This window comes from Phyllopteryx taeniolatus, chromosome 12 (assembly GCF_024500385.1).
Source record: "Phyllopteryx taeniolatus isolate TA_2022b chromosome 12, UOR_Ptae_1.2, whole genome shotgun sequence".
Classification (NCBI taxonomy): Eukaryota; Metazoa; Chordata; class Actinopteri; order Syngnathiformes; family Syngnathidae; genus Phyllopteryx; species Phyllopteryx taeniolatus.
The window spans coordinates 16646038-16671618 of record NC_084513.1 but is presented as its reverse complement, the minus strand read 5'-3'; the positions used below and the strand labels follow the sequence as shown (position 1 = coordinate 16671618).

General features: G+C 41.8%; 3 protein-coding genes and 1 non-coding gene across 5 annotated transcripts in view; 2 read left to right on the top strand and 2 right to left on the bottom strand.

Annotated features, from left to right (window-relative positions):
• Nucleotides 1–229: 229 nt before the first annotated feature.
• On the bottom strand, nucleotides 230–9869 carry gmppaa (GDP-mannose pyrophosphorylase Aa). 2 transcript variants are annotated; one of them, XM_061792732.1, is made up of 13 exons: nucleotides 9710–9869; nucleotides 7973–8070; nucleotides 7787–7890; nucleotides 6238–6430; nucleotides 6028–6087; nucleotides 5804–5934; nucleotides 5655–5669; nucleotides 3770–3904; nucleotides 3023–3120; nucleotides 2891–2937; nucleotides 2676–2768; nucleotides 869–1037; nucleotides 230–750 (listed from the first exon to the last, which is right to left on the bottom strand). In XM_061792732.1, exons 1-13 carry the CDS (start codon nucleotides 9843–9845, stop codon nucleotides 650–652), a joined length of 1380 nt encoding a protein of 459 aa, XP_061648716.1. In that variant the 5' UTR covers nucleotides 9846–9869; the 3' UTR covers nucleotides 230–649. The 2 variants fall into 2 exon arrangements, with proteins under 2 accessions (XP_061648716.1, XP_061648718.1); XM_061792734.1 differs by lacking the exon at nucleotides 5655–5669 and having other exon boundaries at nucleotides 9710–9868.
• Nucleotides 6487–6568, top strand: trnas-gcu (transfer RNA serine (anticodon GCU)). The gene has a single exon. It is a non-coding gene; the product is annotated as a tRNA-Ser (tRNA).
• A 692-nt stretch (nucleotides 9870–10561) lies between the features above and the next one.
• pnkd (PNKD metallo-beta-lactamase domain containing) lies at nucleotides 10562–23065 on the bottom strand. Its single transcript, XM_061791949.1, has 9 exons — nucleotides 22890–23065; nucleotides 22314–22429; nucleotides 21766–21878; nucleotides 16386–16444; nucleotides 15972–16064; nucleotides 15470–15633; nucleotides 14305–14391; nucleotides 13278–13393; nucleotides 10562–12108 (listed from the first exon to the last, which is right to left on the bottom strand). The coding sequence occupies exons 1-9, from the start codon at nucleotides 23042–23044 to the stop codon at nucleotides 11935–11937; spliced, it is 1077 nt and encodes a 358-aa protein (XP_061647933.1). The 5' UTR covers nucleotides 23045–23065; the 3' UTR covers nucleotides 10562–11934.
• The window catches only part of LOC133486577 (protein lifeguard 3-like), a 15192-nt gene continuing 3012 nt past the window's right edge, over nucleotides 13402–25581 (top strand). Inside the window, exons 1-6 of the mRNA XM_061791950.1 lie at nucleotides 13402–13723; nucleotides 14458–14532; nucleotides 24563–24830; nucleotides 24917–24984; nucleotides 25058–25122; nucleotides 25213–25266. Coding sequence (XP_061647934.1) covers nucleotides 24581–24830; nucleotides 24917–24984; nucleotides 25058–25122; nucleotides 25213–25266 — 437 coding nt within the window. The 5' untranslated portion in view covers nucleotides 13402–13723; nucleotides 14458–14532; nucleotides 24563–24580. The remainder of the gene's footprint in view (nucleotides 13724–14457; nucleotides 14533–24562; nucleotides 24831–24916; nucleotides 24985–25057; nucleotides 25123–25212; nucleotides 25267–25581) is intronic.

Here is a 25581-nt window from a genome sequence, read left to right as displayed (position 1 = left end):
AATGCAAATGCTCCGTTTAACCCTGTGCTGCTGATTTTATGAACAGTCTAACAGTCTGGGGCCCCCTGCTACGCACACACACAGAAAGAAAACAGCGCAACTTGATTGCAAAGTAAATATCAAGTCACTGATTTATTTTGCTGGTCGTCAGTTTTTACTGACACTTAATACGCTAAAATGTTTCAATCAAATTGCCACACAAATAATCACCTCCAATTTTTAACCACAGTCATTAGTCAGTAATTTTTATTCACTTACAATTACTGTTCTTTCACCGCACTCTCAAGTTTGTACTTGGGGAAACAATGTGTTCATCGATAAAACCCTTTTTACATCATATCAACGTCCACCAAATACGGTATATTACTCATGCACTGCCGGTAATTTTAACAGTTTGGTCAAGTTAATAAGTCTGGCCCCTGACAGCACTTTTCAAGGTGAATCAACATGTATGATTGCTCTTTCTTTAATACTGCTGATACCCAATGATGCATAAAGCCTTGAGGACAAATACATAAAAATCTATCTTTCAAAACGGCTTAATAAATGTCCCATATCTTCACACCTGACATCTTATATACAGTAACTCAGTGTAGTGTGTATCCCTTGCGACTGACACAGTAAGGAAAAACAGAGTGAGCAAGATTAGCTAGAGAATAATTTGGTTCTTGAAGCTGCGGTTGAGGTCTTTGTGTGGCAGGACAATAGAGTTGAGGATTATCACCTCTCTGGGAATGGACACATTACAACCTGAGGGTGAATAAAAAATATACAAAATGTGTGTGTTGTTATAATGACAAGCTGGTGCCTGGTAGAATGCACGAAATGTGAAACAATGAATAAACAAATGAAATATAAGGAATATTACCAAGAATAGTAATGGATGGGGTGAGTTTTCCTTCTCTGAAGAGGGTCTCACTGTCAATCTTTGCGTATGGGTCATTGGGGTTTGGGTCACTGGGAGTTCCTTCTACTCGAGCCCATTTGCCAATAGTGCTATCCCATCCTACGATGCTGTTCAGGACACAGCTATGGTCCTGAAGGTCAAAATATGGACACAAACAGAAAGAATGAAATAATAAATCTCACATAGAATCCATTAAATTATGTGCAGTTTAGATCTGCTTTATGGGGGGAAATGAGAGCAGCCTGAAATGTTTAAGTGACATAGCTGTACAAATTAATCATTATATATTGGCATATCGTGCCATCCATTTTTTGTACCTCAGAATTGTGAGGCAAGTGTGCTAACCACTGTGCTCCATCCACTGTGCTGCTTTATACTAGACTATTAGGAGACAAATACATGCGCCTTCAACGTTAGTATTTTCACTCACAGACAGGCCCATACGGACTGTTGATTTTCTGTTGGACTTTGTTTTGTTCCTCAAACTTTGCCTTGTGGTGAGGTGTATATTTGTGCATTGTCACTTCTTTTCCTGTGGAGGATTCTTTTGTGCTCATCTTTGCAATTACTTTTACTTGCTCTCGTCTGCAAGGCTCTCTCGTGTCTTGTCCCAACTATGTCTCGTCTTTGTCATTAGTCTATACAGCTCCCCTGATTTCTTCTGTCTTTGTTTACAGTCGGTGTTGTGCTCTGCTGTACTTGTTCATTCCAATGTTTTGTTCTTGTCTTTGTTCCCTGGTCTATCAGCATTCTTGTTATTGTGTGAAAAGGGACATTCTCTGTTGCATGCCTGCCATGAGCTGCTTGCTTGCATTTGTGTTCTCCACACTTGTGACAAGTGTTTTGCTTTGTGTCTAAAGTCAGTTGTATAACCAGGACAAAACACTGCAAAGTTGTCAAAAGTGACAACACGGTTTGAGTTCTATGGGATTTGTGGGGGTCTTTACCATTCTGAGCGTGCGTCCATTTCACATGCACAAATAAGGGAATATGTATAGGACATGAGAATGATCTAGGATTTCTGCTATTTTTAAATGTTTCACATACAGAGAACACTTCCATACAATGGCCCATTTTAAACAGCAGCAAAAATGTCAAGGCTCTGTTTATCATTTGTTTTTCTTTGTGGTGCAGTGTCTGGGTGAGCGATGGTGGGCGCACCTGTCGCCAATTGTAATCGGTAGCCCTTTTAGGTGCCGCCGTGACAGTGTGCGAGTGTCAAAATATTCACTCCTTCACATTCATGTACGTCGCTGATGTTTACCTCTGCCTGTATACTTGCCATTAAGTTTTTATCCTGTGTTCTTACGGTTTGCCATCTAACAGTAAGCACATCAAGAGTCCCTTATAGTGCGCATTGTCAACTTTTTATTCCGGGAGTCTCGTTCTTTTGCTGTGACACCATCCACCCAGCATCTTAGTTGACTCAAGTAGTAGTTTGTTTGTTCATTACACTGACCTTTTGTCATGTCTCCTTGTGTTATTCATTTTGTTATATTCTCCCGTCACGCGTCTCTAGTAGTTTTGTATTTCACGCCCTTGCGTGCTCCTTTTGTTTCATTCAAATTTGGTTTTGGACATTTTGTCTAGAGTTTATTTTGGGGATCTGCATTCACGGCACAGCCGTCCCTGACAGAAAATGCCTGAAGATGTTTTACATTTGGATAGCGATGGCAACACTCGTTACAATAGCCTCGAGTCAGTATAACTCAACTGTAATCTGATTACATAAAGTACTCTCTCTATCAAGCTGGCTTTAGGGGCTTACCTGTAGAGTTGCGCCATGAAGGATAATGGATTCACGCACTCTAACCCCAGCACCAACAGTAACTCCAGTACCAATGGAGACATTAGGACCCAACTGCATGAAAAAAAATAAATAAATAAGTAATTACAATTATTGCTTTAATCTGTTCAACACGGGGTGCTTGTGCATTCTATTAATAGGGCATTCATATATTAATAGTGTTGAGTGACACTTACCACAGCAGTGGGGTCAATGTTGGCAGTAGGATGAATATAGACATTTCCTAGAGAACAAAAGAAGAGATTTTATAACGTTTAAGTCGATGCAATGTTTGAAGGCAATGACGCAACAGAGTGAATGAGCACTACCTCTTATTTTAGGGCCTCCGTCTTTATTTGAGGCCAGCCTTTCCGGATGACTTTCGTGATACTGGTTGAGGTACAATCGACTTGCATAAATTGCAGACCTGTGGAGGGAGAGAGGAGGGGAAAAAAACAAGCAAACAAACAAACAAACAAAATACAGTGTTACCTCACTTATATTGCGGTTTACCTATTGAGGATTGAGTGCATTGCAGATTTTTTTTTTATATTGATATTTCGCATAATTCGCCATATTGTGGGATATAGTGGGTAGGCTGAATTTTTTTGGGTGGTAAAATAAACGCTTACCAGTCTAAACCATTAAAACTGTAAAAAAAACTAACTAAATAAAATAATAATGATAATTAAACTGAAGAAAAATAATTCAAACACATTACAATGAATACAATGTACATAGTGTACAGTACTACTGTGCATTACTGTATGTTTAAGAGTTTAAAAGGTGTTTAAGAGTATAGAAAGTGTTTATGTGAGTATGGTAGTGCTTTTGAACAGTGTGGGGAAGATTAATAAAGTCTGAGAAGGTTCATGCAGCTGCAAAATGTGTATAGATAATCACAAAAATATGCGGTCACCATTTCATGAATGTCACCTATTGCGGGGGTAGTCCGGAAACAAACCCCCGAGGTAAACAAGGGATAACTGTGGAGTGTTACAGCATATGGTCGATTAGCAAAAAATATCTACAAGCTATGCGGTAAGACAATGACGACGTTCATCTGTTTCACTCACCCTGCCGATTTTATCTGGCTCCAGAATCGTAGTGTTTTATAAACGTAGAGTTTGCCCTGTCCAGCAAGGGCAGTGAAGACGTCCTGTTCCAGCCTGATGGCTTCTGCTCTGTGCCAGCCATTGTTCGGCTCCTCTCTGCCAGGGACATAAACTTGACTTCAGACCTCAGATTTCAGGATGGAAGTGAATGTGCACTTGTACAACATGATGATGTACAATTGATGTCGGTGGTGGAAAAAAATATCCACAAAAAGTAAGCAGTAATTGATTCCAGTGAGTTAAATCAAAACATTAGTCATAGTCAGCCATTCAATTTAACAGTAGTGCATTTTCATAATTAATATTAGATGTTTTTTTTTTTTCTGGTTAGGACTTGTTTTAGGATTTTAAAAAAATGCATTCCATTTTGCCTAAATGGAGATGTACTTTGGGGGCAAAAGCGCAATATATATATCCATCCATTCATTCATTGATGACCATGCTTCCTGGTATAGTAAATAAAGAGTATTAAACGTGCTTCCAGTACAGCATTATACTATATTTTATGAGGGACCAATGAAAACGTTCAACATTTTTGTGTGAGGCTATCTTTATAAAAAGTTATTGAATCTAAATTTGATGTTTTATGTATTTAGCCACTTGGATGGTGATAACCTGAAAAGCCAAACAAAGATTTATCAAACCCTCGCCATATCAGAAATCAGAATTGAATGCAAGCACGATTAGAGTTAAAACGCATCACTTGTCAGCTTCTGATTCAAACCAAAGCCGATCTGTGCATTTGATCAAAACCTTAAGTGGATGGCTCTCCATACTAATCAGTATCTCTCCAAAAGTGTATTGTGAGAGCCGAGAGATGAAACAGAGTGTTAAATATTGATGAAAAGAACTTGTTTAAGGATTCCACCCATAATGGGAGATTTACCAAAAGGGAGGTGTAGTTTGAGGCAAAGTCATCCCTGTGAGATTTTGCACTGCATCTACTTTCATTACTTCCAAGTTCTATAATCAGAAAGTGTGCTGATTCAGTGCTAATCTTCACTTAGGTGGATTGTAGCCTGGTTTAGTATGCAGTATCGCTTGACTTTTTCTGATACACGTAAAAAACCTTGAGGCACAATATCTAGCACACGAAACACAAAAAGTGTAACCTCAAAACTTAATAGAAAATATCCCATGTCTTTTTTCCCTTCCGTGAGTAACTCGAGTACAGTGTTGACTATGACTATTTGTTTAGGCTGAGATTAAAAAGGACTCCCCCCCACACACTTTGACCATGTACGGGATGTCGTTATACAAATATTATTCACAGTGCAGTAGTTCAAAGTGCAGAAATGGAAAAAAAACAAAACAAAAACAAATGTCAATCACCTCATGCTTACGTGTGAGCTGCTGAATTTTTCCACAGGTCATATCCACATGACAATGTGACACCCTAATGCAATGTCTTTGGGAGGACCAACTCATGAACACAAGTATCAAGGGCTTGTCATCATTTAGATATGTCGTCAGTCTTAAGCGGGCCACACACATTGATAATTGTCTGTTAAGATCTGCTTGGAAAATGGTTGTGCCAATAATCCACTTGTTAAATCTGTTCAAAATTTCCAAAGGGTGCCTCTCAAGACGAAGCCAAAGCAAAAGGGTTTTGCCACTTTTAAGCACCCTGGAGGAGTTTGTGGAACACCCAAAACATTTTTAATTGTGCCTGTGGTTAAGAGGACATAGCCATAATCTTTTGCTTAAACACAAATTCTAAAAAGTTAAGAGAAAGATGGGCATGGGAAACAATCACAAAAAATCCTATGGAATTGTTGCTAGGTAGCTCACATCAAACTATAAGTGCTCTAAAATCACACCGTGCAGTTGACATGTACCAACTTACCCATCATATGGAAAACTGATGATTGTGTGGGCAAACAACAACATAGTGGAGGAATAAAAAGGGACAAGAGACAAATGAAGTGAACCAAATTCATAAAATAAAAACTTCCCCACACCCATGGATCCCTGACAGCGGGTTCCACGACTCACAGCAGCATGTCTTGTTGATTTTTCTGGAACACTGTTCCAATATGCTGGAAAATCTCAGGGTTAAAGAGGTAGATACCACAGTTGATGATGTCGCTCACAAATGTGCTTGGCTTTTCCACATAATGCAACACCTAATGAGCAAACAGAGTAGCTGTTATGGTTTTGAGCGGAACCAGAGATGAAAGGATGAGTGTGTATGGAAATAAGTCAGGGAGGTTATATACCTCATTTGTTTCCTCATTTTCAACTATACATCCATAATTCAGGGATTGTTTTCTGTTTGCCTGAGGAAAGAAATGGCAGTGTAAATATATACGTTTGAAATGTGTTAGAATAAACACATACTAAAACAATACAAGCTCTACAATAGCCCACAAAAGCGTGAGTGAAAAAGTTCTATAAAAGACAAACAACTGCCAATCATGATAACTCACCGTCGTTCCGAGTATAACAAAGCTGTTTGGTTCTCCGTCTTCTTTCTGGAAGCTGAGCATCTCTGTCAGAGGGAAGGCTGAGCACACATCAGCATTAAAAACAAAGAAAGCCTGGGGGCCACCAGCGATGATTTGATCTCGGAAGTGATAGATGCCTCCTCCAGTACCCAGGGCTGCATACTCTTGCAAATACCTGGTGCACAGGAAAAGACATGCTGTGGTAAGTATGCCTGCCTAGAGAGACTGAAAGACGAGGTGGCCGAGTGGTTAAGGCGATGGACTGCTAATCCATTGTGCTCTGCACGCGTGGGTTCGAATCCCATCCTTGTCGGAGTTCATTATTCGTGGCTTTTTTCAGGTTGCTGCTCTGTATAACACCACGAACATGGTGGGGGCAAAGGTCCTCACCCCCGCAATATTTCCTATTCAGATGAAGGATTCGTACAACTACAGATGCAGGACAGCACCTGTGTGTAAGGGAATGCCATAATGCTTCAACAAGGATGCAGCTGCTGCATTTTGAGGGCTCTCTGTGTAAGAGACTTAATTGTGCAAGTACTTTGCCTTGAAGACTGCAAGGTGGGATAATCGAAACACATCAGCATAGAGGAGATGCCCTTGACTAGGCCTCCATGTAAAATGCATGTTGTTAACGATGACATTGAATCACCTTAAGGCCCGCCGAGCGCCACTCAATTGTCGAGTGACCGTCATCCACTAGTTTTACTGCGATTCCAAAATTTGAATCACAGGTGAACGGCGTCACAATGTCGCTGACGTAACGGCCAATCAAAAAGGCCATGTTGTATCGCATGATCTTTCACAACAAAAAAAGACATTTTCCGGGTAAGACTCGAGATTCAGCTGGCCTCCGCCAAGCCGTACCAACATTGTGTTCTGCATTATTTATACTTTTATATGTACCTGCAGCTAAAAAGCAAAGCGTGGAGAGTCTCTGTCGCTAAAATATACACGTGAAATCAATGAATGGGGCTATCATTGCCCAGAGCCTTTGAAATATCCACACACTCCTATATTTCTAATCTATTTCCTCCCTTTGGAAATCCACTTCTTCCTTGACAATTGGGCCATGTTGTTCTTGGTTCAATAAAATGATAATATGTTGCGCCTCAAAATGTGGTTTCCCAATAATGTACTTTTTCTGTTGCAGCGAGTTGGTTATGTGTGCAGAGGGTCAACTGCTTCGTATGTGGGTGTGAGTTGCCGACTGTACTTTTTTTTTTGATTCGATTGTCCAATTCAGTCGTGTTTGGCTGCATTGCTCGGTGTGCGGCGGGCCTTAGTGGTTTACAATTTGGGTGGAACCAGCCAAGAATCTTTCATGTTACTACTGCTTTCATGTTATTGCTTTCTTTTCCTGAAGTAATCTTTTTAGTGTGTTTCGGCTCCAAACCACACCACTACTAAATTATTAAACTAATTTAACAAAGAGCCAAATCAGTTCCTTCTGTGTTTTTTCGACATACTTGGCAAATAAAGATGATTCTGATTCTGATTCTAATTCTGATCTGTATTTATGTGATTTTACCTGATGGAAATTTTGAATTCCTGTTGAACATTGGAAAGGAATCTGGTGAGTTCTTCATTAGGCTGGTAAAACCCGATGAGTAGTATCTCCTTCATATTTGGTACCTGTTGGGAAAACAAAAATAAGTAGACGGCGACAAGACTTCGTACAATTTGAGTGCTGCCATAAACTTGGCAATGACGTTACCTTGGCACATGCTTCGATGTGATGCTGCAGCATGGGCACACCAGCTACTGGAAACAAGGGTTTAGGAACTTCAAATGACAGCGGCCTAAACCTTGTGCCTGCAAAGGAACATATTACACAGAATTAAAGGAGACATACTGTGAAATATATGCTTTTTAATGAATTGTATACAATTAATTACGACCGTGTGGTCTGCATTGCCCGCACGCAGTAAGTCGGATTAATTTCCAGTGAGGGTTGGACTCCGCCATGGCTGCCACTGATTTTGTTCATGACCTTTATGGATAATATTTCTAGGCGCATGCTGAGGGGGTCCGGTTTGGTGACCTCAGTATTATGTCTCTGCTTTTTGCAGATGATGTGGTTCTGTTGGCTTCATCAAGTCACGATCTTCAACTTTTACTGGAGTGGCTGGCAGCCAAGTGTGAAGCGGTTGGGATGAAAGTCAGCACTTCCAAATTTGAGGCCATTGTCCTCACTCGGAAAAGGGTGGCGTGTCCCAAGTGGAGGAGACCCCGAGGTAGCTTGGGGAGGAATGGAGAGGGAGATCGACAGGACTGGTACAGCGTCTGCAGTGATGTGGACTCTGTATCTGTCTGTCATGGTGAGGAAGGAGCTGAGCTGAAAGGCGACGCTCTTGATTTACCAGTCGATCTATGTTCCTACCCTCACCTATGGTCACAATATGTGGGTCGTGACCGAAAGAAAAAGATTGCAGAAATGAGTTTCCGTCGCAGGGTGTCCGGGCTCTCCCTTAGAGATAGGGTGAGAAGCTCAGTCATCTGGGAGGGGCTCAGAGTTGAGCCGCTGCTCCTCCACATTGAAACGAGCCAGATGAGGTAGCTCCGGCATCTGGTTAGGACGCCTCCCTGGTGAATGTTACGGGAATGATCCACCGGTAAGAGGCCATGGACGACCCACGACACGCTGGAGAAACTATGTCTCTTGGCTGGCCTGGTAACGCCTCGGGATCGCCCCAGAGGAGCTGGACGAAGAGGGAAGTCTGGGGTTCCCTGCTAAAGATGCTACCCCCACGACCCGACCCCAAATAAAAGGAAGAAGATGGATGGATTGATGGATGTCTTGTAACATTGTGGCCATAAGATGACTGTACACTACAGTATTTTCTCAGTGTGCCATGGGAGGGTCTGGGACTAGGTCAGGACTTGTCAGGATCAGATTTTCCTCATCCACCTGATAGGTCACTCCTACATCACCTTTCAACAACCTAGCAGGCAAATGGTCCTTTTCACCTCTTTATCTTAGCAGCCACTTTCAATTACATCTTTTCAACCGAAGGAATAACTGTGATGTAGCATACATCACTAAAGGGTTCCTCTAGGTGTAGGAGATCCAAAACCTCTGACAGTTTTAAGCTGTGTTAAAAAAAAAACAACAACAACTAAAACCTATCCTAGCATCAAACTTGCCAGTGCGTTTAAACGGGTTAATTACATCATGGACTAAATAAGGACGCTAACAGGTGTCTTGTAGTCCTGATACCCGCTCACACTTTACTAAACATAAAACCAGTGCTTGTGTACGCGAAGTCGTTCTAAAATTATTATTCGGTCATATTTTAAAGGTTGCAGTCACCCTTACTCGTGCTACGCCACGTCAACGTAATATAACGTGACTAATGTAGCATTGACGAGCGATAGCGTATTAGAATTTCAACTGCCCGTATATGACAAACCGCTGACAGACTCTGGAGACAAGACGATGCGTTATTCTTACCTTTCTGAGGTCCGCCTATTAAAATAACCGCCTTCAGCATTTCGAACAGCAAGCTGTGATTAGTGTCAGTCACCAAAACACAAACAAAACTAAACAAAATACACTGGTGCGACTTCAGTTGTGAGTACTTCCGCATACAAACGTGACGTTACATCCAACATGGAAAACATGGCGCGGGGTACGTGGCTTGGAATATAACAGTTCATCCTCTCAAACAAGGAGATTTAAATTGGGATTTGATGCTGATCCTGGCAAATACATTAAACAAAAAAAAAAGATAAAATTGAATTTAAAAAAAAGAAAAAACTACTCCGAAAATATAAAATATGTGTGATATACAAATGCATGAATTATTAATTATTATTACTGGATGAATATGAAGATGTGTGTCCATACTGTCAAGCGAATTTTCAGGTAAAGTAATATTTCAAATGTGGCTAGATGACACTCTCTTAACTTGCATTTTTATATGATTAATCAAAAGTACATTCAATTATTTTCAATATGGTTCCAAGCCCATGCAGAGAATAAACGCTAACCCGCCATCCACTAATTCTATCATTTATGTATTCATCTGCACAAAGATTATTTCAGCTCAATAATATCAAATTTAAAAGTGTATTGCCGCAATGCTCCTTTTAGTGTTTGAAGTATCATATCCCAATTTTTTAAGTTCTGTTTAATGTGACTGAATTGGAAAAGGAATCAAGTCTTTGCCATTTGATAGTGTGGTGTTGTGGTTTGTAAAAGTTTATCTTTTGTAGAAGATCTTATATTTGTTATTTGACTTGAGTGGAGTTGAAGGAGTGAAGTCAGCTGTCAGGCAAGAAAACTCACAAAAGGCAACAAACAGCTTGTACACAGTTTGAATGGAAAAGTTTACTTGAATATTTCCTCATTAAAACATAACCTAAAGTCAAACTGTTTCCCGTGCGGTAGTGTTCTGAACTCAAACATATGCAAATCAGATGTGCAACAGCATCAAACAACCAGAATAACATTTTAGTCAACAGTCACCAGGGGACACTGCTTTCGTTTTTAACGGCAGAAAGAAGAATTTCAAGAGCTTTCATATCTTCCAGGTTTGTTCTTTCCCATCCCCACAGAAAGAGGCTGCATTACATTATCTTAATGAAAGAGTCAACTGAAATGTTAAAAGCGCAACACGATTAGAATGTGCATATTATACAGAGGCATATGCATCACAGTACATCAAATATACAATGTATCAAAACAATGCATGAAGGTTCTTCCCAAAAATGTTCCGGTTTTATAAAAGCATTCCGTTGCGACGGCATGGCATTTTCCTCTTATTAGTGCATTATTAAACATGAAATCCAATCTCGTTTCAAAACAACATGTACCATATAAACGTCATAGCTCCAAGTCATGTCTAAAATGAACTACACTTATTACATTTCAGTTAGCTCACACGATCCAGTAGAATGCATGAGATGTGCTGACTGACGCCCACTGATTATTTATCATTTTCGATTGCTTCATGAGTGAAATGTAAAAGAGGTTGGCAATTAAAAGAAGTTTTTGAATATTCCCCCCCCCCCCCTAAATGAATGCAGTCATTTCAATTTCAGATAAAAAAGGCTTATATAGCACATAAAAAGCAAGGGTAAAGACCTCCATGTTAAAAAGGGAAAAACATGCATTTGATCATTCCTGCAGATAACCTTGATCAATACTAATACACATAAACTAATACTAAAGTCCCACTCTACTGAAAGGTAAGCTAATGCAGTATAACAAAAGGTTAGCCATAAAAGAAAGAGGTTAACAATTTGATGACTGTTTGATGACTAAAAAAGGTTGTGCAGGAAACAATAGTCCAATATAACTTAACCCTTTTCTACAGGGTAATCTGGTTGTACCTATAATGTATGTGTGTGTGTGTGTGTCTATATCTATATCTATATCTATATCTATATCTATATATATATAAATATATATATGAGTGCAAATTGACAGTGCTAAATGTCCCTTCTTAAGGGGTGTTCATAAACAATATGATCACAATATGCATATGGAAATTGCTAGTATTATTATAAAATGACATTGAACAGATGACGCGTGAAAGTAGATGGGGGAAAAACATGGAATGGCCCATACTTGGACCGGTTCTTGACTTTGCATTCTACCGCAAAACTCAACGTATGTTTAACCAGTAGCAACCAAGATAGTATGGCTTCCATCCACTTTTCAATTCTTTTTAATCATCTCCTGCTGTACTGGTCTTTGCGTTTGCGTAGCACCTCCAGGACGCGAGCCCGAAACAGAGTCCAGTCCTCGTCGTCCAGCTGCTTGAGTCCCAGCGCCAGATGGAGCTCTGTACAGTGGCTGCGCAGAAAAGGATTGTACGCCTTCTCGTCTCCAACGGTCGACGGACACTGAAAAGCAAGCAGATGATTTGACTGAGTAGATTGAAGACAACACAAAACACCGAGTCAACAATAACTGCAACTTACTTTTTTTTAAAGGGTTGTGTTATGTTCTAATAACCAAAAACTGTACTCAAAAGCCTGAACTCTCAATTCAAGAGCATTTGAACCGATTGAATTTGAAAATGAGCACTGCCTGAAGTTGTTCAGTTTTATTTAAAATGTCAAGTGATGTTTTAAACTATAGCATTTTGGCACAGCTCGTTCAAGTGTGCGGTGAAGTTCAAAATATTTGGTGCACTGACGTTTTTAAGTTCCTCGTTATATAGTGTACTCTATGGTCTAATCAGCCTGTCATCTTCAAAATAATAGAGTCAAGTTGGGGGCCGTAGTAAATAATAAATCTTTTATTAACATATTCAAGTGTGCTCTTAATGTTCAACACCTTAAGATGTCTGGGTTGGTGACATTTTTAAGCTTGTCTTGTTTTATAGTGCATTGTGCAGTTTATTCAGCCTATCATCTTCAAAATAACTACAAAGATCGAAGTTGGGGACTGTACTGCATAATACTTTTGTATTACATGTTCGAATGCGCTTCGGTAGTACCACTGATCGATTCATCGGTCGGTTGATTAAATCAGCTGAGTTTAGCCCTTTTTAAAATAATCATAATTGTCTGGAGTTTAACCCATTTAAACGTTGATATATTTTTTATTTCTCATGAAACAGCAAATGCTGTTAAGTGTCAGTCACGCAGAATGATGTCCTTGTGCCGTTTGTCCATTATGTGATGCTCTGACTCCATTCAACCCAATAAGCATCCTTCCTGAGCTGATGATGTGGTTTTCCCAGTTCTCGCGTGGTTGTGCATGAACACCGCCAACATTTACAACAACAATGGTGGGTTATCGTGTTACGTTCGCGATGCAGAAGCTCGTGAGCATGATGTTGCTTTCGCAGCAAAGTCTTCTGCTCCTCTACTACAAGCGCATAGATATGATCATCTTCTCTTAGCTGTGCAGATTGTATCATGAGACAAGGAGGTGCGACACCAACTAGCAGTTTCACACTGATAGCCCTGACACACTGTACGTAGGTGATAAGGACTTCCTGCGGGAATCTAGAAAATAGAAATCTTTGTGCGGCAGGAAGAGAGCGGCGATGTATCACTCTCACCGTGCACTGCTTCTCGTCTCGTTGCTGCAGCACCCACTGATATTTGTTTTCCCTGGCTGCGTTTCGTGGTTCCACCTCGGCAGCGAACAGCAGATTGTCGACAGCGTACTCGTGACCTGAGGGGCGGCCAGTGTACAGGCATTCATGTGACTCGAAGTTAAACAAGCATTGCCTACCAGCATATTAACACTTAAGTGAACGCTCTGCACTGAAATTGACAGTATTTGTTGAATACTTACAGCTTTGCTCTGAATACAGGAAGTCCTCGAGTTACGACGCACTCGACCTACGACGTTTCGACTTTACGACGCCCGCGCCTCGTTCACCATTTTGTCCCAGCACCATAGTGTTTCTGCTTAGCTAGTGCATAGTGCTTGTCTGTGTTTGTGCGGCGGGAGTATCTTTGCATTTTTCGCCCGCCTTTTTTCACACTCTCAGCAGTACTGGTAAGTACAGCATCTTATTTTTTTATTTGAATGTATTTTAGTTTCTTTATACGAAGTGTTAACCTTTCCTGCTACGGTCACCTGACCGTGGTCGGGAGAGGCAGAGGTTAACTCCCTTCTCTCGTTGCACAGCTGAGCTGGGTGGCGGCAACAATAAAGGCACGAAGCACCGATTTGCTGCTTTAATGGCTTTATTAGCTCCTCTGCACATTCAACGTCAACGGGTCCTACGCTACTCTTCCCCGGTCGCCGTCACTACAGTTGCTACTGTACACACTCGCACCGGCGCGCGCACTCCTTCCTCCTTCGCAGTCCCGTCTCCCTCACACATCGACGCACACGCCCACACACACTGAGCTTGCTGTCACAATCCCGTGGGACAATCCCCGTAACAGAACTATTTCGCCATAATTTTCGACTTTAACGGTAAAATCCGACTTACGCGGAAATTCGTGTTACGTCACCAGTGTAGGAACGGAACTCGTTCATAAATCGAGGACTTCCTGTACAAACTGTGTTTGTGCATATCCACAACACGTTAACATTAATGTGAGTTGTGTGTGCGTCAGCAAGCTTCATACCAGGCCAAAGAAGAGTATCATCATTCAAAGAGCCGACTGTGTCGAGCGATGACAGCATTGTTTTGGCGCTGCCTTCAAACATCCTCCCTTTAAACAACAGAAACACACTTGACTCAAGAGTTTTTTTTGTTTTGATTACATTTATCTGTTCAGGGTCTTGTAGGCCGTGGCACAGAGGATGAAAACCTCATTGGGGAAGCTAGGGGCAGCAGATGTGACTAAAAAGCTGTGAGTACCTCATTTATATTTGACACTTTACTTTGGTTGTTTTTAAATATTGTAGTTAGGGTTGAAACGATTCATCGAATAACTCGAATTATTTGTTTACAAAAAAAAAAGTCAAAGCATAATCTCTGCCTTGAAGCTTTTGCAGTGCTAATTTTTCCACACACACACTAATGTTATGGCAGACACACGCATCACTTGGTGTGGAAATAAGTTAGCACGATAGCGGTGTCCCTAGAGGGAAGAATGTGTAAATGACACAAAACGTGCAAAATTTGGGGTCATTTCACACTTAAAAATGAAGTCTGGGGTGGTGACAATTTGTCTCCTGCAGAGGCGAACTAACGTACCACAAAAACACGTTGCTGATCCAAGGTATCGATGTTATCTTATTTAATATAGCCTATAGCCTGTCAGCGCTATTTAGAACGTATTGTCATGGCCGAATAAGTATCACGTGATCGCGTGACACTTCGAGATCGGCGGATGAACATAATCTTTGTGTGTGTGGTATCCTCTTTTGAGATTATCGGTGCACACCACTGACAAAACGACTATTAAATGACTTATTTTTCATCTTCATGTGTGGGGTCTGTCACAGATAAAAAAAATCTTTTAAGATTTGAAAAATCCTTGTGTGTGTACCAGGCCTTAATTAGTTCTGCTATGCAGTAGATGCATTAAGCTCCGTCATCATCTTTTTTTAAGTGTGGAATGATTCCAAACTTGGGACATTTTCTATCTTTTACAGACTCTTTTCTCCTGGTTTACCGCCATCGTCCCAACTTATTTCTACACAGGTTGGTGCATGAGTCTGCAGTAATATTAGTCCATGTGGAAAAAGGATCACTGCGAAGCTTCAAGGAAGAACTTTTGCTTTGACTTTTTTTTGTAATCACATTATTTGACTTATCGAATTAATTGTTTCAACTCTACTTACCGCATCCGGAAAGGAACACCAGGTCACCAGAGAAAAGGCTTGAGGGAGCACCTAGTGGCCGGCCATCCAGCAGGTAGATCATGTGGCCCACTGTGTGTCCTGGCGTAAAGAGGGCCTTAAAGTGCAAACACCCGACTGTTACCGAGTCCTTGTGTGACAGAGGGCTGACAAGACACAAAGAAAACAATGGTACACTATCACCATTGAAGACATTATATCGCACACTTGGCACCTCGGATGAGGAAATGGAATTAAATTTGTTATTATTCAGCACGGTAACTGGGAAGCAGACACCACCAGCGCAAAAAAAAAAGAAGCTGAAAATGAAATAATTACATTGTCTCCCTTATCAACAAACGCAGTTACAACCTGCACTGAAGTACAGTTTATCAGACCATAATAATTCACTTGAAGTTAGCTGTTCTGTGGTGTGTTCCTACAGAGAGATCTCTGTGCGTGCACTCTGTTCATGTATTGCTATATTGAGGAAGCTGTAACTTACTGTGTCAGGCCAGGAATGTTATCAGCTGCATTTCCATAAACTTTACATGAGCCATGAAGCCTTTTCAGTAATTTGTTTCCCCCACTGTGATCCCTGCAGATAAAAGACAGCAGCAACTGCATGCGGTGATTTGACTCGACAATTCCCTTAAACATTTAGAGTTGATTTGTGGAGAGCAAGTATATTTGGTCAAACTTGATATATTCTAAGCTCACTGGGGGTGGTAAACCTATAAAGCTTGATAGTGTACAGTGTACACACTACATGGACACGCATATTAAACAAAAACCTGAGTTAATCATTTTGTGGTTGGAGACAGTTATTTTAGATAGTGCTTTTCGAATTTGCAGTGTGTATTATTTATCCACATAATTTTTTACAGTACAATGTTAAAAATAACATTGAAAAACTCACCAATGTTTGTGCGTACACAGGATGGCTTCTAGCATCACCCCCTCCTCCTCGAGGACTCCCTAAAAGTTGGGAAAGATGTTATAACCTTCACTGCCTAGCAAATTATTCAGTTATTGAATCTATACAATTAAATATGAATAACACTCCATCCATCCATTTTCTAACGGGCTCCTCATTATCATCGCAGATTGAGCTGGAGCCGATCCAAGCTGAGTAGGACGTGAAGCTGGTAACCAGTAAAATTTTGGCAGTGCGTGTGACTTACGCTCACTTGTGGCAGACAAACGCATTACATGTAGTGTACAGTACACCTTCCTTCACATTGTTATTCACGGAGTTGAACTAGCATTAGCGGTAGCCACAATTTTGCGCACTCTGGTCAGATGACTGTCACCGGAAAAATTAGTCCAATAGCACGCAGTTGGAGGGCGCTTGCTAAAGAAATTTATATTCAATCTAGAGTTAAATTTTCTAAAATTAACTTAAAACATTTAGTACATTAAGTTTGGTAGCACTGTGAGCTAATATGGCTATATCTGGGCTGGAGGCACAAACTCAATGTATCACTACGGGCCCAAATATCAATGTCTGATTTTTAGCATTTTTACAATACAAATGTAAGATAAAAATTAAATATAGCCAGAGGTGGGTAGTAACGCGCTACATTTACTGAAGTAACATTTTGTAAACATTTTGTAAACTGTACTTTAAATGCACTGTACTTTTGACTTTTACTTGAGTGTTTATGTGAAGGATCGAATGCAGCCCTATGGGGGGGCACAAGTCAGTGCAAACTGTAGGCCGGTCCCAAGCCCGGATAAATGCAGAGGGTTGCGTCAGGAAGGGCATCCGGCTTAAAACCTTGCCAAACAAATATGAGCGTTCATCCAAAGAATTCCATACCGGATCGGTCGTGGCCCGGGTTAACAACGTCCGCCACCGGCGCCGTCAACCTGCGGGGCGCCGTTGGAAATTCAGCTACTGTGGGTCGAAGTCAAAGAAGAAGAGGTGGAAAGCGGGTTCTTCGGCAGAAAGAGAAGAGGCAAACACAGAGCCTAGAACTGAATGTGGGGACTTTGAATGTTGGGACTATGACAGGAAAATCTCGGGAGTTGGTTGACATGATGATTAGGAGAAAGGTTGATATATTGTGTGTCCAGGAGACCATGTGGAAAGGCAGTAAGGCTAGAAGTTTAGGGGCAGGGTTTAAATGATTTTACCATGGTGTAGATGGGAAGAGAAATGGAGTTGGGGTTATTTTAAAAGAAGAGTTGGCTAAGAATGTCTTGGAGGTGAAAAGAGTATCAGATCGAGTGATGAGGCTGAAACTTGAAATTGAGGGTGTTATGTGTAATGTGATTAGTGGCTATGCCCCACAGGTAGGATGTGACGTAGAGGTGAAAGAGAAATTCTGGAAGGAGCTAGATGAAGTAGTTCTGAGCATCCAGGACAGAGAGAGTCGTAATTGGTGCAGATTGTAATGGACATGTTGGTGAAGGTAATAGAGGTGATGAAGAAGTGATGGGTAAGTACGGCATCCAGGAAAGGAACTTGGAGGGACAGATGGTGGTAGATTTTTCAACAAGGATGCAAATGGCTGTAGTGAACACTTTTTTCCAGAAGAGGCACGAACATAGGGTGACCTACAAGAGCGGAGGTAGAAGCACACAGGTGGATTACATCTTGTGCAGACGATGTAATCTGAAGGAGGTTACCAACTGTAAGGTAGTGGTAGGGGAGAGTGTGGCTAGACAGCATAGGATGGTGGTGTGTAAGATGACTCTGGTGGTGGGGAGGAAGATTAGGAAAACAAAGGCAGAGTAGAGAACCATGTGGTGGAAGCTGAGACAGGACGAGTGTTGTGCAGCTTTTCGGGAAGAGGTGAGACAGGCTCTCGGTGGACGGGAGGAGCTTCCAGAAGACTGGACCACTGCAGCCAAGGTGATCATAGAGGCAGGCAGGAGAGTACTTGGTGTATCTTCTGGCAGGAAAGGAGAGAAGGAGACTTGGTGGTGGAACCTCACAGTACAGGAAATCATACAAGGAAAAAGGTTAGCTAAGAAGAAGTGGGACACTGAGAGGACCGAGGAGAGGCGAAAGGAATACATTGAGATGCGACACAGGGCAAAGGTAGAGGTGGCAAAGGCAAAACAAGAGGCATATGATGACATGTATGGCAGGTTGGACACTAAAGAAGGAGAAAAGGATCTATACAGGCTGGCCAGACAGAGGGATAGAGATGGGAAGGATGTGCAGCAGGTTAGGGTGATTAAGGATAGAGATGGAAATATGTTGACTGGTCCCAGCAGTGTGCTAGCTAGATGGAAAGAATACTTTGAGGAGTTGATGAATGAGGAAAATGATAGAGAAGGGAGAGTAGAAGAGGCAAGTGTGGTGGACCAGGAAGTGGCAATGATTAGTAAGGGTGAAGTTAGAAAGGCATTAAAGAGAATGAAAAATGGAAAGGCAGTTTGTCCTGATGACATTCCTGTGGAGGTATGGAAGCATCTAGGAGAGGTGGCTGTGGAGTTTTTGACCAGCTTGTTCAATAGAATTCTCGTGCATGAGAAGATGCCTGTGGAATGGAGGAAAAGTGTACTGGTGCCCATTTTTAAGAACAAAGGTGATGTGCAGAGCTGTGGCAACTATAGAGGAATAAAGTTGATGAGCCACACAATGAAGTTATGGGAAAGAGTAGTGGAGGCTAGACTCAGGACAAAAGTGAGTATTTGCGAGCAACACTATGGTTTCATGCCTAGAAAGAGTACCACAGATGCATTATTTGCCTTGAGGATGTTGATGGAAAAGTACAGAGAAGGTCAGAAGGAGCTACAGTGTGTCTTTGTAGATCTAGAGAAAGCCTATGACAGAGTACCCAGAAAAGAACTGTGGTACTACATGCGGAAGTCTGGAGTGGCAGAGAAGTATGTTAGAATAATACAGGACATGTACGAGGGCAGCAGAACAGCGGTGAGGTGTGCTGTAGGTGTGACAGACGAATTTAAGGTAGAGGTGGGACTGCATCAGGGATCAGCCCTGAGCCCCTTCCTGTTTGCAGTGGTGATGGATAGGCTTACAGATGAGGTTAGACTGGAATCCCCATGGACCATGATGTTTGCAGATGACATTGTGATCTGCAGTGAAAGCAGGGAGCAGCTGGGGGAAAAGTTAGAAAGATGGAGGCATGCACTGGAAAGAAGAGGAATGAAGATTAGCCGAAGTAAGACAAAATATATGTGCATGAATGAGAAGGGTGGTGGGGGAAGAATGAGGCTATAGGGAGAAGAGATAGCGAGGGTGGAGGACTTTAAATACTTGGAGTCAACCGTCCAGAGCAATGGTGAGTGTGGTCAGGAAGTGAAGAAACGGGTCCAAGCAGGTTGGAACGGGTGGAGGAAGGTGTCAGGTGTGTTATGTGACAGAAGAGTCTCTGCTAGGATGAAGGGCAAAGTTTATAAAACAGTGGTGAGGCCAGCCATGATGTACGGATTAGAGACAGTGGCACTGAAGAGACAACAAGAAGCAGAGCTGGAGGTGGCAGAAATGAAGATGTTGAGGTTCGCTCTTGGAGTGACCAGGTTGGATAAAATTAGAAATGAGCTCATCAGAGGGACAGCCAAGGTTCGATGTTTTGGAGACAAAGTTAAAGAGAGCAGACTTCAATGGTTTGGACACGTCCAGAGGAGAAATAGTGAGTATATTGGTAGAAGGATGATGAGGATGGAGCTGCCAGGCAAGAGAGCTAGAGGAAGACCAAAGAGAAGGTTGATGGATGTCGTGAGGGAAGACATGATGGCAGTTGTTGTTCGAGAGGAGGATGCAGGAGATAGGCTTACATGGAAAAGGATGACGCGCTGTGGCGACCCCTAACAGGACAAGCCGAAAGGAAAAGAAGATTTATGTGAAGGAGCACTACTTTTACTCCGTTACAATGATCGGCATGCCGTTCGCTACTTTTATTTATCCATTCTTGCGTGCGCGTGTCTATTTTTAGACTCCATCTTCGACTTTCGCATAGGGTGCCCGTTGCGCCAATCACTAATGTCATTTGAATCCAATTCACCAATCAGACGACACAAGGCAATCACATGAGCACGGACGTAGCCTTCGCGAGCCAATCAAAATGACTCATTTTGGGGGGAAAAAAAAAAGAGTGGCACGAGCGTGTTTACTTTAAACTCCAAAAAACAACAGCTTTGTCATGCAGCTCTTCAATTGTGACTGCCCAAACTTCGCTATTTCAGCCCACTTCTAACGAGAAAACACTTTGCGGTAAGTTGCAGATGTTTCTATTGTTGTTTTGGCAGTGGCATATGGTGTCGCACATGCACACACAAGCTAAGTCTGTTCAGCAAACAGCTTCTTCATCAAATCATTTCAGTGAATAAAGCAAATAATGTTTCTGTAGGGCGGCACGGTGGTCGACTGGTTAGAGCGTCAGCCTCACAGTTCTGAGGACCGGGGTTTAATCCCCTGCCCCGCCTGTGTGGAGTTTGCATGTTCTCCCCGTGCCTGCGTGGGTTTTCTCCGGGCACTCCGGTTTCCTCCCACATCCCAAAAACATGCATTAATTGGAGACTCTAAATTGCCCGTAGGTGTGACTGTGAGTGCTAATGGTTGTTTGTTTGTATGTGCCCTGCGATTGGCTGGCAACCAGTTCGGGATGTACCCCGCCTCCTGCCCGATGATAGCTGGGATAGGCTCCAGCACGCCCACAACCCTAGTGAGGAGAAGCGGTTCAGAAAATGAATGGATGGATGGATGTTTCTGTAGGGCCTAATGCATGTGTTGTTGGTTTTTGGGCAGTTAAAAATTGAAATGGTGGCAGGTCTGTGTCGACTCCCATATATTATATATTTTTTTATTTTACTTCATGTTCATGCTATGATTTTTATTTTATTTTTTTTAAATCAGAAGTTACTCTTTTCTTATGCAAGTAAATATTTGGATGACTACTTTTTACTTTTACTTGAGTCATATTATTCTAAAGTAACAGTACTCTTACTTGAGTACAACATTTGGCTACTCTACCCACCTCTTAATATAGCATGGGCACACATACTTCATTTGTATCACGTATTTTCGTCATTATAAGCAAGGCCAGGTTTTTCCATTGTAACAACTTTACACCAGCGGGAAAAAGCACCAGGGTACTTTTTTGTTCGGTAGCTTAGCAACCATTGCCAAATATGGCCTGGCGCCATGTGTTACCTTGTGTTTTTTATTGTTACCTTGAACTTTGGTTATGTGTTACCCCATGAAAACCAAGTGCAGTGTTTAAGTGCCTTTATCGTTTTGCAACAAAAATTATACTTGGAAAGGTTGTGTTGCTTTCCACATAGCAGTAAGCTCACAATATAGAAACTTCGGAAACAGTCACCTGAACAGTTTGAGGGTCTGCTGGGTCTACAACTGCCGCGACACCAGAGGTAGTGTCAACTATGAGATAGCTGTAGTTGTCTGACAGCACAGAGATGGGGATGATTTTCATACCTGTAGAGAGGGCAAAGGACAAAATGCATACTTAATCATCTATTGCTGGATAGAGCTCTCCATTCATTTTCTATAGCACCTCATTAAGGCCGCAGGTGAGCTGGAGCCTATCTCTGCTGACTTTGGGATGCAGGGTACACCCTGGACTGGTCGGTATCCAATCACATATTGACAAACAACCAATAACACTCACATGCACACTTATGGGCAATTTTAAGTCTTCAATGCACCTAACATGCATGTTTTCGGACTGTGAGAGGTAGCTGGAGTACCTGGAGAGAACGCACACAAGCACACGGAGAACATGCATACTCCACGCAGAAAGGCTGGAGCCAAGAATCAAGGTCTGCGAGGCAGATGCGCTCAGCATTAGTCCACCGTATTGCCCTTGTCAGCTTTAACCTAAACGAAACATGTCGACATTCCATGTCATACCGGTAAACTGCACAGGCAGAACCGTGGAGTGTCCAGTCGGGTAGCGTTCCCGGGCTCTCCTCATTTGCCTCTTGTAAAACATGTAGCCGAGACTGGTCTTGGTGTACAGTGTGTACCTGGGCCAGGAACCACAAGAAGAAAAATATTACCGTTGGATGTTAATAGAAAAAAAAAGAATAAAATGTGGACAAAGTAACATGTAATACATAATTATAATACCTCTGTTGAAAATGTGTTAATATCTTACACCAAAATAGTGTGTCAGCACTACTCCTGATTACTTTAGTAGTACTACTACTACTACAATATTATTGTCACGTTACATTACTGTTTGTTATGGTAATACTGATTACTGTTCGACCTTCGGGTGTCTCAACTCAAAAATGAATACGACAAAGCATAGAGTGAGTTAGTAGCTTAAAATAGCTTCTGCGACGAACTTTAATTCTGAACATAATGTTGTTTAATGACCTCGGAGCTAACGCTAGATGTTGCTATGCTAAAACCAATCAACCAGACGAACACAGGAGATTACACTTCAACATTTCCGCGTGCTTTAAATTAGACTAAACTTACGCGAGTCGGAATAATGGCTTCTCTGTGCGAGCCATTATCTTGCTAATTACTTTCCTCCACAGTAGTTGTCCGGTGCGTCTGAAACGAACAAATAAACATAGCGAGACGAAGGATGCGATGACAGTAATCGGAAGGATCCAGTCAGGAAGCGCCATCACTTCTGAGCCAGGAACAGCGTGATGACGTCAACGCAACGCGCCATACGTGCAAAAATTAAATAGAAAATAAAATAGAAATACAAAACGGAAAGCTTTTTTTCGTTTGTTTGTTTTTAAACACGTTTTAGAGTGTATTTTAATGTATAGTATTCTTTTCTTGACACTTTCTTACTATTATTTTTATTTTTTATTTTTTATTTCAGCTCTATATGCAGTATACAGATGGTAGGGTGTTGTTAGAATCTTAGAAGAATTGCTCGAGGTCTTCCTCAACACTTACACTGCTCTGATCCTGCGAGAATGTCAGGTCTCTTTTGCCTTTATTACATTATTATTATTTGAAATAGACTGCCGCCATGAGAGAATTAGACTTTAGACCACTCCAAAAAAAAAAAAAAAAAAAAAAAGTTTTCCTCGAGACAAAATGTGTCTTTAAAAAGAATGTCTCTGTGCAACAGGAGCACCCAGCAAATGACACAGTGTTGACTGGACGAGTGTAAGTTACAAAGCACATATCCTATGACACTGAGGACATTATATTGAGGTGCACATTTTGGAGAGAGGAGAGTGTAGGAGACACAGTGCAGACAAGGCAGGTATGGAACCTCATATTTGTTCTTATGCTTTATATTAGCTTGGCAGTCTACCTTATGTACTTATATATATCGTATACTGTATATGTTTGCATAAAGGTGGTTAATCTTTGCTGTGTGCTTTTAATTGCAGTTTGACAATAACAGCACGAGTAATGAATGTGACTGATGACAATAACAGCCTGCTATCTACTGTTTAAAGTCTTTGTAAAGTGAAAATAAATGTCTTCTGAATTTGACACGCCACAGAGAAGAGTGTTGTTAATCAATCAATCAATCAATCAAATACCAGTTGTACGACCTGGAAAAATAGATGCTACAGTACTTTGTCTTTCTTATGCTTATGCATAACTACATGTTTAAGCCGGAAAAAATATATCCGCTTGCAGCCTACGGTGGCTGGAACATACAACCCCTGGCTAAAACTGTGCAATCACCGTTCCCGGAGGATGATCATTGAACTGTTTGATTTTGGAGAAAGAAGACAAATCACTGATGTGCCACAATTTTTTTTTATTGAAAATACCACTTTTCTGGCATTAAGAAACACTCAACTGTAACCTACGGTGGCTGTCATGTCAGACTTAAAAAAACAAAAAAACAATTGCCTCACTTTTCCGCCCTCTCTCCGTGACAAGTGCGCACTCACGCTGCGACGAGGCACTCTGTAACAGCCAAGCCAGCCTTAAGCCCCAGTCCACATGCTGACTGTCAAGTTGAACTTTAAAAAAAAAAAATTCTCCCTCCTCGCTAGTCCGTCTTTCTCTGTGTCACGTGCATGCACTCACGGCGCAACAACGAGGCGCTCTAAAGTGGCCACGCCAGCGGACTATCCGAAGGGAAGATGCATTTTCTGGGTGCAGGCATAGCTAGATAACCAACTGCATGTCAAAACAAACAAACCTCTGAATTGACTTTTCAGGGTGTTTAAGGTCCAACCATGACATCTAAATTAGATAATCCTCCACCCTATGAAGACGCACTGCAACATCCCAAGTACGAGCCCTACCACCTGCAGCATGGTTCAGCTGACCCGCTGCCTCCATCCTACAGTCCTGGCCCTGACATGTACGCCGGCCCTCCTGGCTACTGGAGCCAGGCCGGCATGCGGGCAGCGCCTGGCCTCTCTCCATCTGGGATGCCCACCACAATACCCACTCTGTCCGCCGGGGTGTCCGCAATCAACCCAAGTGAGGGCGAAATGTCGCCGTGCAGTGCATCGCACCTTGTTTTATTTGTGCACGTTAATACATGTTCTCTTCTCCTAACTTTGCAGGAGAAATGGAGGGTTTTCTGAGCTCGCAGTGGGAGAGTACATCTGTTCGACATGCTTTCATCAGAAAGGTGGGGGTGCTCATTTTGTACAACTGATCTTCTTATCTCTAAAATGGGGCTGTTTTGTGTGCTTGTTTGCCAGGTGTACTTAATTTTAGCAGCTCAGCTCACTGTTACCTTTTCGGTTGTGGCAATCTTTACATTTGTGTAAGTGTCGACACGATACATGCTTTAAGACCCTGGTGGGGTCATGCAGTGTCTGCTTTCTGAGTGGTCTCTATATCTACGCTTCTGTAGAGATCCTGTGAAGATGTTTGTCATCAGGTATCCTGGAATCTACTGGGCATCCCTGTGAGTTACGGAATTGTTACATTATCAGAGATTCTATCTACAGGCATACAAATTAATTATTAATCGAGGCAACTGAGTCAAAATGGAGTTCGCTATTTGGCTGTAACCAGCAGAGACGCTGTTGACAGGTTAATTTTACCTTCTGCTATCGAGTGGAAGAGCATTTAATTGATTTGTAGAAAAAAAAACCATTTGAAAATCAATTAAGTGATTTAATGATCTCTCAAATGCACTGTGGCACAGTGGTAGGGAATGACTAGTCTAAAGAACAAAATTAGGTTGTTCTATGGGAAGTTGAACATTTAAAGGCAGCAT

What these genes read in the sequence shown, in the direction of transcription:
- gmppaa (XM_061792732.1), bottom strand. Translation starts at nt 9,845, where the DNA reads ATGCGGAAGTACTCACAACTGAAGTCGCACCAGTGTATTTTGTTTAGT. An exon ending in AATAGGCGGACCTCAGAAAG is followed by an intron (nt 8,071 to 9,709) that starts GTAAGAATAACG and finishes GTTCCTTTGCAG; the next exon opens with GCACAAGGTTTAGGCCGCTG. An exon ending in ACATTGACCCCACTGCTGTG is followed by an intron (nt 2,769 to 2,890) that starts GTAAGTGTCACT and finishes TTTTTCATGCAG; the next exon opens with TTGGGTCCTAATGTCTCCAT.
- pnkd (XM_061791949.1), bottom strand. Translation starts at nt 23,044, where the DNA reads ATGGCGCTTCCTGACTGGATCCTTCCGATTACTGTCATCGCATCCTTC. An exon ending in TCTGCCTGTGCAGTTTACCG is followed by an intron (nt 21,879 to 22,313) that starts GTATGACATGGA and finishes CCCTCTCTACAG; the next exon opens with GTATGAAAATCATCCCCATC. An exon ending in CTGTGTACGCACAAACATTG is followed by an intron (nt 16,065 to 16,385) that starts GTGAGTTTTTCA and finishes TTTTATCTGCAG; the next exon opens with GGATCACAGTGGGGGAAACA.